The sequence below is a fragment of the Siphateles boraxobius genome, unplaced genomic scaffold, assembly GCF_051911475.1.
Source record: "Siphateles boraxobius isolate OS27281-9 unplaced genomic scaffold, OSU_SipBor_1 1, whole genome shotgun sequence".
In the NCBI taxonomy this organism is placed as follows: Eukaryota; Metazoa; Chordata; class Actinopteri; order Cypriniformes; family Leuciscidae; genus Siphateles; species Siphateles boraxobius.
This window is the reverse complement of record NW_027508699.1, coordinates 21890428-21903102: the sequence shown is the minus strand read 5'-3', so window position 1 is coordinate 21903102 and position 12675 is coordinate 21890428. Positions and strand designations below refer to the sequence as shown.

At 40.2% G+C, this 12675-nt stretch overlaps 1 protein-coding gene across 1 annotated transcript in view; it reads left to right on the top strand.

Moving 5' to 3' along the window:
• Nucleotides 1–445: 445 nt before the first annotated feature.
• The window catches only part of xkr4 (XK related 4), an 82052-nt gene continuing 69822 nt past the window's right edge, over nucleotides 446–12675 (top strand). The window contains exon 1 of the mRNA XM_077228997.1: nucleotides 446–2285. Within this exon, the coding sequence (XP_077085112.1) occupies nucleotides 1606–2285 (680 nt within the window). The 5' untranslated portion in view covers nucleotides 446–1605. The remainder of the gene's footprint in view (nucleotides 2286–12675) is intronic.

Here is a 12675-nt window from a genome sequence, read left to right as displayed (position 1 = left end):
GCTATGATAGTCTATATATATTGTGTAATTAATCTCTGTTGCCAGTCTATTATTGAAGTCAATTCACGACAGCCCACTTATGTTGACTGTTTGTTGCCATCTGTTCCAGTGCCCAATCCCAAACAGCATGTGAAGTTTAAAACCTGAGGTGTTTAAGATTATGGCAATCAGTGTTAGCGCTGCTTACGTCAGAGCCTCGCTGATTTATCTTTTCTAACGTATTTTTGTGGGCGATGTGCCTCAATAATTCATGTGATCCTGTGCAACATCATTCAGTGTGTGTCACTCGAGTAGCTGTTTTTCAAAGCAGTCACTCGCTTTAAGTGTAACCGGCGAGCAGAGGGCGTGTCGACAATACAGCGCCGTACTCAAGGGTGCCAATAAATCCAGTAATGACGCCAGTTAGCCCACCCAACACAATACGCCCGATGGTAGTGGAGCGTCCGTAGTGATATATGGAGCTCAGACGCGACTCGTTGTTTATGGCGGACCTTCTGCATGGCCCACAATGAGATATAATAATGAACTGAGACTGGGAACTTTCCGTGGTGCTGAACCGTTATCCATTATACAAGACGAGAACGCGTTTGGAAGATAACATTTTTTACAGGTTTATTTAGCCTATGTTTTCTGGCGGCAAAAATGCCCATTGTTTAGATTTAAACGTGCCAATACGGCTTATATTTATTTACCGACAACGCAACGGATTGAGTCTGTCTGTGAACGTCGAAGCTGCACGTTTATTGTTACTAAAACACGGACAAATCAGTTGTAAGCTCGATGACTTCAGCAACTGTTAAATGGATGGATAACTATCGTATCCAACTTTAACGGAAATCCATCTTTAACGGAAATCCATTGCATTTATAACATGTAATTATATAATAATAATATTAATAATAATAATAATTATTAGGCTATTATTAATATTATGTTAGCATTGGTACAACTGCTTACATATGTTCTGAAACAAATAGGCCTACAAACGTCCCCATCTGGGTTTGAAAAGTCAAAAGTAATTTAAAAATGTAACGAATACAATTCACAGAAATATAGAATATTTGTAACTAAAATCATTTTTCAGACGGTTTAGGTATAATAAAGTGTCTGCATGTGAAGCGCGTAAAAATAGAAAACCGCCACAAATTACGCTTCCTAGTAGGCTATTTATTATAGGAGCGATTTACTTTTTAACGCGCCGCTTACCTCCGCTCTGGTGTTCAATTTTGGGTGCAATTCGAATCGAAACTGCACGTTTACAAATGCCATAGCAACCGAGCAGTGACATCTTTAATGTACCGCTGCCGTAGACATAATTTTTTATGCACGAATGTGGAGTTAGCAAAAGGCTGTGCTGCAATAGCTGGATATTGAACACCATGATGTGCGCCTGAAGAAGAGTTGCAAAGCAATGATGTCATAGTTTTAAGTAGCCATGGGAGAGCATATGGTTCGTACCCGCTACCGAAAGGAAGTGTTGCTTTGTTATGAGCAGGCGGCGCTGTAGCTGGCGGAAGAGGAGGTCGCCCAGCCCAGTGTCTCTTCGCCTGGAATAGAGAAGCCGAGGAGAAGACGCGAAAACGGTGGGAAGACAAAGCTGCTATAATGGCCGCGAAATCCGACGGGGTGCTAAAGATGAAAAAGAGCGATGTAGCATTTACGCCTTTGCAGAATTCGGATCACTCGGGTTCGGTTCAAGGGCTCGCTCCGGGATCGCAGCCGGATTCTGGAACCGGAGAGGCGGACTTCGTTAACGGCGAGTCGCGGTGCTGTGGCTCAAATTCGACATGTCTCCGCCTCGGCAGGGAGCAGCAGAAATACACGGTCTGGGACTGCCTGTGGATCCTCGCCGCAGTGACGGTGTATTTCGCGGATGTGGGCACTGATGTTTGGCTTTCTGTCGACTATTACCTCCGCCGCGACTACTGGTGGTTCGGGCTTACGCTATTTTTTGTGGTGCTCGGCTCGTTCTCAGTGCAGGTCTTCAGTTTCCGATGGTTCGTGCATGATTTCAGCACCGAGGAGAGCTCCGGTGGCGGCGCGGCGAGCTGCTCCCACATGGACGGGAAGCTGCTCAGCTGCTCCGCTTCGCACGGAGATGTTGGAGCCCACCCGTCTACGCCTCAAAGACAGGCATCCACGGCGAGCAAGAGCAACACCACAAGCAACAGCAGCAACAGCGCTACTGCAGCCCGGAATAGTAAGACACGCTCAGCATCCTGTTCCCTCTGTATCTGGCTGTTGCAGTCCGTCATTCACATCTTACAGCTCGGACAAATCTGGAGGTAAGCTATTATTTTCAATGGCACTTGTGATTTGAAGAGCTGAGGTCGCGTATGTATTGCTTGTCCTCTTTATAATGCATCACATATTTTGTTTAGAGCAGCGTGGTTGAATGACTCACTCCAAGCATGTTCTTGAGTTTGGACTGGTTGACATGTTAAGGCCTACACACACACACACACACACACACACACACATTGTGTAGGCTGGAGAGCTAATTTATCATCCTGTTTTCACTGTAAAACTCATGCTCATATTCATGGTGGATCTGGCATAAAATGCTTGGTATCTATCTTGCAACAGAACAAGGAAAGTAAGCACTTGTAGTGTTTTATTTTTAGGTGACCTGACTTAGACAATGAAAAAATATTTCTGGATTGAAACGAGCCTGAATGACTGAAGAGTTCATGAGAATGGTGTAGACGTTCATTGACTCGTTCAGTTCAAATCCATTATTAATGTAATTGAGAATAAACCTCATGGAGAACTAAATGCTATTAGTGGGTGATTGATCGCCTTGTATGAAAAGTAGTTGCAAATATTTCCCTGGTGGCATCTTACGGTGTATGAGGTTATTGGCTCACCCATGAAGTTGCATTCTCTTTGCAGGTCAATACATCAATTTGCCCATAGATGTACTCAATGCTTACATCAGTGACAGAGCTAATGAACGGGATCACAGAAACCTATTCAGTTTCACAACGTCAGAACATCAGGGTGAATGAGTTCTGATCAGCTTGTTCAATAGAGTGATATAAAGTCTTTGACCCTGAGGGTTGTATGTGGATGCTGTCCAAACAGCAAAGGATATGCAATTGCTAAATTGGAATGAGGCTATCAAATCTATGGTCTAATATATAATATAATGATTGCAAAGACGAGGTACTTTGTGCTCAGCCTTAAAGACACAATTATGACATCACGTGGCGCTGTCGTTACTTACAGATGTGGCATTTTCAGAGTAGAATGGATGCAATCTGCTATCTTACAGCTGGTTTGGTTTGGGCTGCCATATTTGTGTCCAGTCAGCTCTGAGTTTAAATAATGTTGTTTGGCGGGAGTTGCTATTTGCTAATTAATTATAAGCTAGTAGTGGGAAAGCTGAATGGAATGACTTAATAGCCCACTTCACAAAACCTAGGCCACAACCACACCAATACAGCCCAAATCCTGGTTATTTTTGCAAACCATAAGTATTATTTTGTTTTCCGATTTGGCAGCTTATTTTTCTTTTTCTTTTTTGGTGTCATCCTGTTTGTGTCACATTGTTTAGGGTGATGGGAATGTGTTCTCTCAGAGGGGGAGGATTGTTGAGACATGCGCTGCACGTGGCACTGTGCAAAGGTTCACCAGTCTGGGGACATCTCACAAAGAAAAGCAATTTAAAAATAGCTTGCTTCACTAATAAAGTTCTTGATATTCAACAAAGGAAATGTGTCAGGCTAAGTGATAGAATTGGAAATTGATTGTGCAAGGTGAATGTCTACATTTAGTTGTCGTATATTGATGTATATAATATATAATAATGTATTCCCAGTGTGCAGGAAAAATTAATTAAAGACTAAAATGATCTGAAGGAAGATGCTCAGGCATTTCTGACACCGTATCTCTTTATAGGGTTATATATATAAACCTAAGACACACAGAGCACATCACATATGGTAAACATGGAAGTTTGTGCATGTCACATGAAAACATCATTGGTTGTTGTGTGTACACAATGAATTTGCACGTTTTAGTGTTTGCCATATGTGTATGTATGTGTTGATAATTCTTTATATGTAAATAAAAACCTAAATTGCGTTACACTTGTAGTTACACCTATTGGTCTGGACAAAAGAAAAAGAAAACATTAGGTAACAGTTTATTTCGATAGTCCACTTTAGACATTCAACTAACTATAAGTAGCTTTGCAGCTACATGTCAACTAACTGTCATTAGAGTATTAGTAGACTGTCTGCTTAATATCTGCTAACTGTTTTATTTTGTTGGTCCCCCAACAGATATTCTACTGACTATAAGTAACTTAGCAGCTACAAGTCAACTTGTTCTCCTAACCCAAACCCTAACACCTAACCATAACCCAACAGTCTACTGACAGTCTACTACAGCCTACTAATACTCTAATGCAGGGGTTTTCAAACTTTTTGTGTGTGTGGACCACTATTTGTAATCAAGAATTTTTGCGTACCACCTCATAATACACATAATAAAATATGCCTACACACAGTCCTACCTGAATTAATCCGCACCTCTAAATAGGCTTACTAGCACTAAAACTGTAACTGGTCATCACATCAGTACAACAGCTTGTTAAAAGAAAGTTAACTGCACACAACGGCTGCCACATTTTTAATTTATTTATTTACTCAAACGCCCGAGGGCATAATCAAGTTCATTTCAGGGATGCAAACATGTATGGTTAAAAAAGAGAGAGGTAATCGAAGCCCTTTACCACGGCAAATATCCAGATACTTACATTGCCGCCAACCCCTGCCACCCCTATAGGCACATATAGTAAAATGAAATTCAAATGAAGTTTTGACAAAAAAGGTTTTATAAAAAGATAAACCTCACATATTTCAGCCTTTAAATAATTTTTCACAAAAAAGGTTTTATAAAAAGATAAACCTCACATGTTTCAGCCTTTAAATATTTTTTATAAAAAGAATGAGTCAAAAAAAGATAAATTACTTGACATTTACATTGATGCACATTAGCAATCTTTTATTATTAATAGTAAAATTCGGTCCGATTTCCCATGCTGTCTGTCGTTGCTATGCGCGCTCTCCACAACGACAAAGAAGTTTTAGTAGCTAATAGATTTCCACCATCGAAAAACGCTTGCTGTAGCTCTGCTACAAGATTTATTTACGGAGAAGAGAAAAACACCCGTAGTGTTTGGGTGCACGTGCACCCCCATTGTTCATGTTGACTGAGCTTTCAATGTTTACGGAAAGGATTAAGCTGATTGGTTTGTTCTTGTCACATGAACTGTGGTGCATTTGCGGCATTATGAAAAGTTGAGGTGCTTTCATCTCGCTGCACCTGGAAAAAATGAGCGCGTCGCTTCAATTATGAGCGCGCTTGCCGTGCTCCTACATGAAATAACGAACTTGAGAGTGCAAAAGACACGATATATGAGCGGCCCCTTGACGAGCTACCTCCAATCAGGCCATGAGCTACTGGTAGCTCGCGAGCGACGTGTTGGAGACCCCAGTAAAAGATACAGCAAGAAGAAACACAAGTGGTTCACGCTTGCGCGCATACTGCTGTTTTGGCGCCCAGTGATCTGATTTGCTTATTTCCTATTTACTTGTTTGGTGGAGGCAATCCAGAATTACTGTTGGTAAAATTATAATCAGACAAATATTTAATATAATGGCAAAATATTTGCCTCTGCCTCTTTTCTCTTCAGAGAACATGTTGTTCCACCGATCCGAAATAGGCCACTAGCCTATTTTAGTAATCACACAATAATTTGACAATTTAATTTAAATTTTATATCAATATAGGCCTACATATTCTTTTTACTTTTTTTATGGGAATTTCCTGGTAAAATGAAGGTAAAAAAATATTATTTTGTATTTTATTTTGCCTTTCCACGGACCACCTGCAGTACCCTCACGGAACACTAGTGGTCCGCGGATCACAGTTTGGGAACCACTGCTCTAATGACAGTTAGTTGACATGTAGTTGAAAAGTTACTTATAGTTAGGAGAATGTCTAAAGTGACTATCGAAATAAAGTGTAACCAAACATTATCCTGGTTCTCTCTTAGCGTTCACACTGTTATTTTTAAGACTGATCCCAAAGATACCAAACAAAACAAGAACAGCTTTAATGTATTTTGCTACCGAACTTACCAAACATCAAAAACAATTATGTGTGCTGGGCTAAATGCGCTCGTGAAGAGCTTGAATTGTGTAAAGTCAAAACAGCACCAGGACAACACAGCTCAAAGCAACACAGCTCTGTTACACACAAACGATGATCTGCTGCAAGGAGAAAGCGTTTTTGATGCCTGTACCGGACTGTGATGGGCAACGTATCTCCTATGACGAGAAAAAACAGGTATGCTTGAGCATTCTGTCCTTTTTAGAGTCATATCTTGTGACATCACATCCTGTTTTTGTTTCATTTAGATGTCTTTGGTTCGTGTTGCGTTCATATTTCAGTCAAACCGCATTCGAGTTTGTTTGGAAGCAGACCGACCGAGACCCATCTTTTCAATGCTCTCGGCCCACTTGGTGTGCACCAGGGTTCAGATGGCAGCATTCACACTTAGGCCCCATCCACACTACTGCATTTTAGTTTAGAAGCGGAGAATTAAAACGAATACTATCTCCGTCCACACCAGCGTTTTAGCTGCGTATTAGAACTGATCTCCGTCCATATTAAAACAACTGAAAACGCGGATCACGTCACCATTCACCTACACTGGGCATGCGCGTGCCGGTGTAAACAGGAAACGGATTGACTATTCCTCAGATTTCGCTGAGGTTGATAAGTGACAACCTGGACATTCAAAAGTTTTCGCACCATTTTTCAGTAAGTAACGTTACAACTTCATTGATAAAATTATCCCACCATGCGCTGGTTCTTCCCGGCTTAACTCAAAACGACGCTCCATGTACGGTCGATACCGCCGCTGCACACGGGAACTGTAACAGATCGCTGGAATAATAGCTTGCCTCCGGCGCATGTAGGCAGTTATACTATTGTGAAATGCAGAATTTACTTGCACTAACGTAACTGGTAGTCCAGGCTGTTGTTGTGCATTTTCTTCCATTGTATGTCATCCGATCGGAGAGCCGAGCGTGAGCCTCTGCGTCATCTTTTCTAAAGTCCTCCGTTTTGACCCGTCTACACTAAAACGCCCTTCTGAGATTCAAAACGCAAAACGGGGTCGGCAGCGTTTCTAAACTTCTCCGTTTTAGGTCTTCATTTTTGGCGTTTTAGTGTGGACGGGAGGTGCAAACGTAGCAAAAGGTCTGCGTTTCTAAACTAAAACCTAGTAGTGTGGATGGGGCCTTAGTCAAATGAACCACACTAACAGAGCAATCGCACCAGAGTTCAATTTAATCAAACCAAACCCTAGCACACCCTAAATCTGTTCATATAAAGCGATCGTATCTGTTCATCAGACTTGGATTCTCATCCGTGGAATGCACCACTTCGTGGTATTTTGCCAGTGTTGTGCCGAATTCTGACCCCCGCCAAATTATTACCCCCCCTAGCTTTGGTAGGTTTAGGATTCGTTGTGGGGGAGGGGTTAGGATTAGAGGGGGGGATTAGGCAATCAGGTACTGACTTCAACAAGGGGGGTAATAATTTGGCAGGGAATTGAAATTCGGCACAAGACCGGTATCGACACGGGTAAATTGCTAAAAAGGATTTTTTTTTAATCCAGCACTCGAATTTAATCGAGAAATTGTGACAGCCCTAGCTTAATTCATATGGATTTGTATTATTGCACCTTTTATAAAAATGTTTTTATCTTTTACGTTTTGATTACTTGGACTTTCAATCGAGGGACAGAAACCTCTCAAGTTTCATTAAAGATACCTTAATTTGTGTTTTGAAGATTAACAAAAGTCACATGAGTTTGGAATGACTTGAGGTTGAGTAAATGATGGTAAAATTAAAATTTTGGGGTGAACTAACCCTTTCACACTTGGTTCGATTGCCTGGTCCGAACCAGAGTTCAATTGCTCCCCCCTGCCCCAGCTAGACTGTGTAAACTCATGTTATATTATTTGGGTCCAAACCGCGGTGTGTTTGCGTCATTAAAGCAGCAGCTGTTTACCCCGTTGCTTGTTAACGACAGTGCAAAGGAAGGCGGAAATATGCGTAGCGTTGCTCACATCCCTTTTATATATATTTTTTTGAACCATTGGTTTTGTTTCCAAAGCTTCAGTACATAACTGCACTTGCATCTATCTGCTGCGAATGCTCTGAAGAATGCCGAAGGCCGACAGATGCCGACCAGCTGTGTGAATTGGCCTTTAGTAGACATAAGATGGAATTCATATCTCCTGACTTTAGTTTAGACCACTTCATATTTATGAAATTCATATCTACACATAAACCAATCTCTCTTATTCCTTAATATGTCTTACAAGCTAATTATTTTTAATTGCAGGTAATTAATTAAGCCCCTTATAATTTTGAAAGCCATTCTGTATACGTGTTTCTGCATGTGAATTCTTGCTGATTATGGTCTACATGATTGCACTGCAAATGAGCATGCATCAAACCACTGTGTGCTTGCCACTTGTTGTTGACTACATGCTGTGTATATGTATTTATATGGGTCTGAATAAAGTATGAAGCATTTATAGTCACACAGTAGGAGTCTACTTGGCACTGGGGTTATTATCCACAGCTGTATTTAACGCCCCATGCTTTTCACCTCCACGATGACCATATACTCGTCTGGTAAAGAACATGGGTGCAGGTCACATAGACACTGCACTTCATTGCAGTCGCTCAGCTAATATTTTATTGATGATAGTATTGATGTAATACAGAAAGTAACCAAAGATGGATAACACCCAGCTAACAGGGAACATGCTCAGCTAACATTCTGGCAAGGTTCTCTTAAAGTTGTGAACAAACATTCTTACAGTAACATTAATAGAACAAGTTTTCTGGTCTTGAATAATGTTCTCAAAACAATATTTATGGAGTGTTTTTTTTCTGAAATGTTTTAACTGGACGTTCATCTAAAATTTTTTTTAGTGTTACTACTTGTTTCAGAAAGCATTCAGAAGTAACATTCCTATAATGTTTGGATGATAAAACATGATAAAACAGAATCAATGATTCCTTAATGTTCGCATAACCAAGAAATAAAACGCTTTAAAGCATTTTAAAAACTGGGCATTTTAAATGTTTAGAGAACATTCAGAAATAATGTGTTCATAACATAATGGGAAGATTAGTAAAACGTTCTTAGTTAGCTGGGTAACTGCTTGTGTTATGAAGCAAAGGTGTAAAATGGGGTCCTTATCTCACCTGTTAAGAGGCTCCTTTTGAAGCAACAGCTCTCCAGTGAACTCAGCCTAAATTACCATATTAAGTTAAACATGGAGATATATGCCAATGAGTGTGATTTTATGTATAGCAATGCAAACAAATGGTACAGCTGAACCAGGCCATTGCTATTTAGCTCTATCCATGTCACACATCCTCCCACCCACACTGTCTGCCACATCTCACTGAGAGTAAAGGAAACATGTACTGTAGCCTATCATTTAGAAGCAAGGTTGGCAGGTATCGGCATGGAGGAACGTGCATTCAAACAGTCCAGAATTTACACTTTAGGGTCGAATTAATGAGCCATCACGCTTATGCATGCAGAACACTGTGCCTAATTTCATAAGATCTCACTTAATTCTGCTCTTATTTTAAGCCGAGATCCTCTGTGAAGTGCGTTCTCTGAAAGATGTCAACACCCCAGTTAGGCGAGTATTAATGATCAGATGTTTTTAATCACGTTGCACTTGTCATGAATTACACTACATGAAACAGTAAATCAAAATGGGGGGATATAATAGCACTCATGTTAAACTCAAAACAAAATACAACAAAAGCAAACATAAAAAGCAAAAAAAACAGTCTAGTTTGTAGTAGTGGAAACCTACAAGGCAAAAATATACTTATCTTTATTGATTGAACCAAGCTTGAGGAGATAAAAGCTTATCACTTTTAGTATCACAAAATAAAAAGAAAATGGCAGTATCAAAGTTAAAGCCTCTTTAAGAACAAAGATTACTCCAGGCTGTCTTGAAGCAGCCTTGCTTACTTATGAGGTAAGTGAGATCAGATCTGTGTTTAGGTGCTTGCAGCTGGGCTATGAACTTCTAGTGAGAATCTAATTTTCATTGCACTTTAATACACATCTAACAATACAAACATTTAACAAAGCTCAATTTCGGTGCCATTAACAGGAATTCCAGTGAGAAACAGGATAATAGAGTACGTGAGGGGGTCATTTCATTCCATCAGCATCAGAGACACCAAACAGCTTAGCAGTTGGTGGTCATATTATAAGATTTTAGAGGAATATGTAGAGACATTATCCAGCAAATAAGCTTTTTGCAGAAGCCTTCTTGTTGAGGGACAAGATAAGACAAAACCAAATGTGGATAAATAAAGCACTTTTTATTTTAATTTAATAGTTTAAGCACGTTAGTATTTTCACCTCCCCCCCCCCCCCCCCCCCCTCACCTCAACATTTAAAATGTAATTTATTGCTGTTATGCTATTACGGCCATTACATAGTTTCACATGATTGTTCTGAAATGCTGATTTGGTGCTCAAGAATCAATATTTAAAACAGCTGTGCTGCCCAATGAAAACCATGTATTTTTTTGTTTTTGTTTTTTCATTAGAATTTTTTGTTGAATAGAAAGTTTAAAAGAACAGCATTCATTTCAAATTAAAGAGTATATCTTTGTCTAAAAAAATCCCTGGTTTGAATTGGCTTGATGCTTCTGTGCAAGCCTGTTGGCTGTTATGTCTTCCCCTGTCACTATTGATAAATATTGATGAAATGCTACAGTTGTTGGTTGAGACATTTTAAAGTACTTTGTAGGCTCCTTTTGATTTTTTCCCCCTCTTTGTAGAGCTGTAAAGAGAGAATCTGTGTCATCTCTCAAGATACATTCTTGCTTTTAATAATCTGAGAAGTGATGAACATTGGAGGGCCCAAATGCTCAGGCTGATGCAAGTAGGTGACAGTATATCTCAGGGTAGAATAAAGTAACTGGTTTCTAATTTTCAGATAGTAAATCGTCCAAATGCATCTGCTCGAAGCCCTGGGCATGACAGGTCTCACCGGCAGCCATTGTTTCAATGTGCTGCTGCTGATGACCTGTTTTCTCTGAAGTGGGTGTTTAGAGGAGGAGACATCAGGAGGCATCTCACCAGATGCAACCCTGCAGTCCAACCTCAATTGTCATGTCTTCTCTCACACCCACATCCCAACCGCACATTTATAATTAATGTTGAAAAATACAATGATAATTGTGAGCATGGCTCATTTAACAAACAAGTTCAAATGATTCCATCTGTAATGTATATTTGCAGGACCTGAGTGGAAGCGTTTGTGGACTGATGCTTTCCTCACCTTTCTCTTATCTGAGAAATGTTGACTGGTGGCTGAGGGTGTTAGGCTATATGTTAATGATTTGTATTTTTATAAATGTAATCCAACTCTATGAATAAGCTCAGACTTAATCATTTTTTTCATCAGGAAGTCAGTTTATTGGTGTTTTTATTGTGGTAAGTTCGTGTCAGTTGGATATGAAGTCTGATATTGCATATCTATCCCACTTTTGTTTCCTCTAGGTATGTTGTATGATCCAGATTAGATGATAATTGGTCCTCATTATGTGCCTGCAATTTAAACCAACTCTACATGCTTAGGCTTTTATGTCTTCCGTTGTGTTTTAATGCTTATTGACTTGTGTCTAATTTTGTATTGAATACACTGTTCGTCCCTGATTATATATGTGGGTGGTAAATAATTATTGCTGATTGCTAGAGGTTAAAATAAAATAAAAAATTAATCCGTGAAATTGCTACACATTCAGACAGAAATGGCAGAGAATGGCACTGTTGAACTGTACTTTTTTGAAGGATGTACTGTAGATGACCTCTGATGAACCCTATAATAATGAAAAAAAATCAGTTTGGGGCTCAACACCAGGATGTTAACAGCCTTTGCTTCACTCTAAGCTGAAAATAAGTGAGAAGGTGGAAATGGAGCTCCCTTCAGCAGCCAAAGTCAATAAAGAACAGCTCTGTGCCCTACCGTATCTAGATCCTCTGGGATTCGACTTCAGGATGGCTTTCTCTGAAAAATTAGCTTGTGGACGGTGATCAGATGAAGATCAAGATGCTGATAGTTAACTAATATTAGTTAACGCATTTGCTACTTCTCGCCTAATTTTTGTCAGGTTACCTGAGAAGAGAGGAACAGTAAACAGTGTGTGGAGTGCCGTGTTGTGACCAAGACAGCACATCACACACTAAGGTTGCGTTTACACTGTTTGTCTAGGCACTCTAAGCGATGTCGGGTGACGTCACTTCTTGTTGACGTTTGAAGTATTGTCAAACAAAACGGAGGCAGCTAGTCCCTCTCTCCTTCTCATCCGCGCACTAACCCCCCAAACCCCACCCCCAAATCCTTCTTATCGGTTATTGGCTGGAACAGTTTGATATGTTTCGTGGTGCGGGTTAGGAGCCTGGGGTGTCTGAGAACACGTTTTTTTTACATTGTGTTCAGGGGACAGGCAGCTAGCGGATAGTGAGGAGATGTTGGCTGTATGTGACAAAAAATGTTTTGGCCTAAAAAACGTGTGACATCGCTTAGAGCACCTT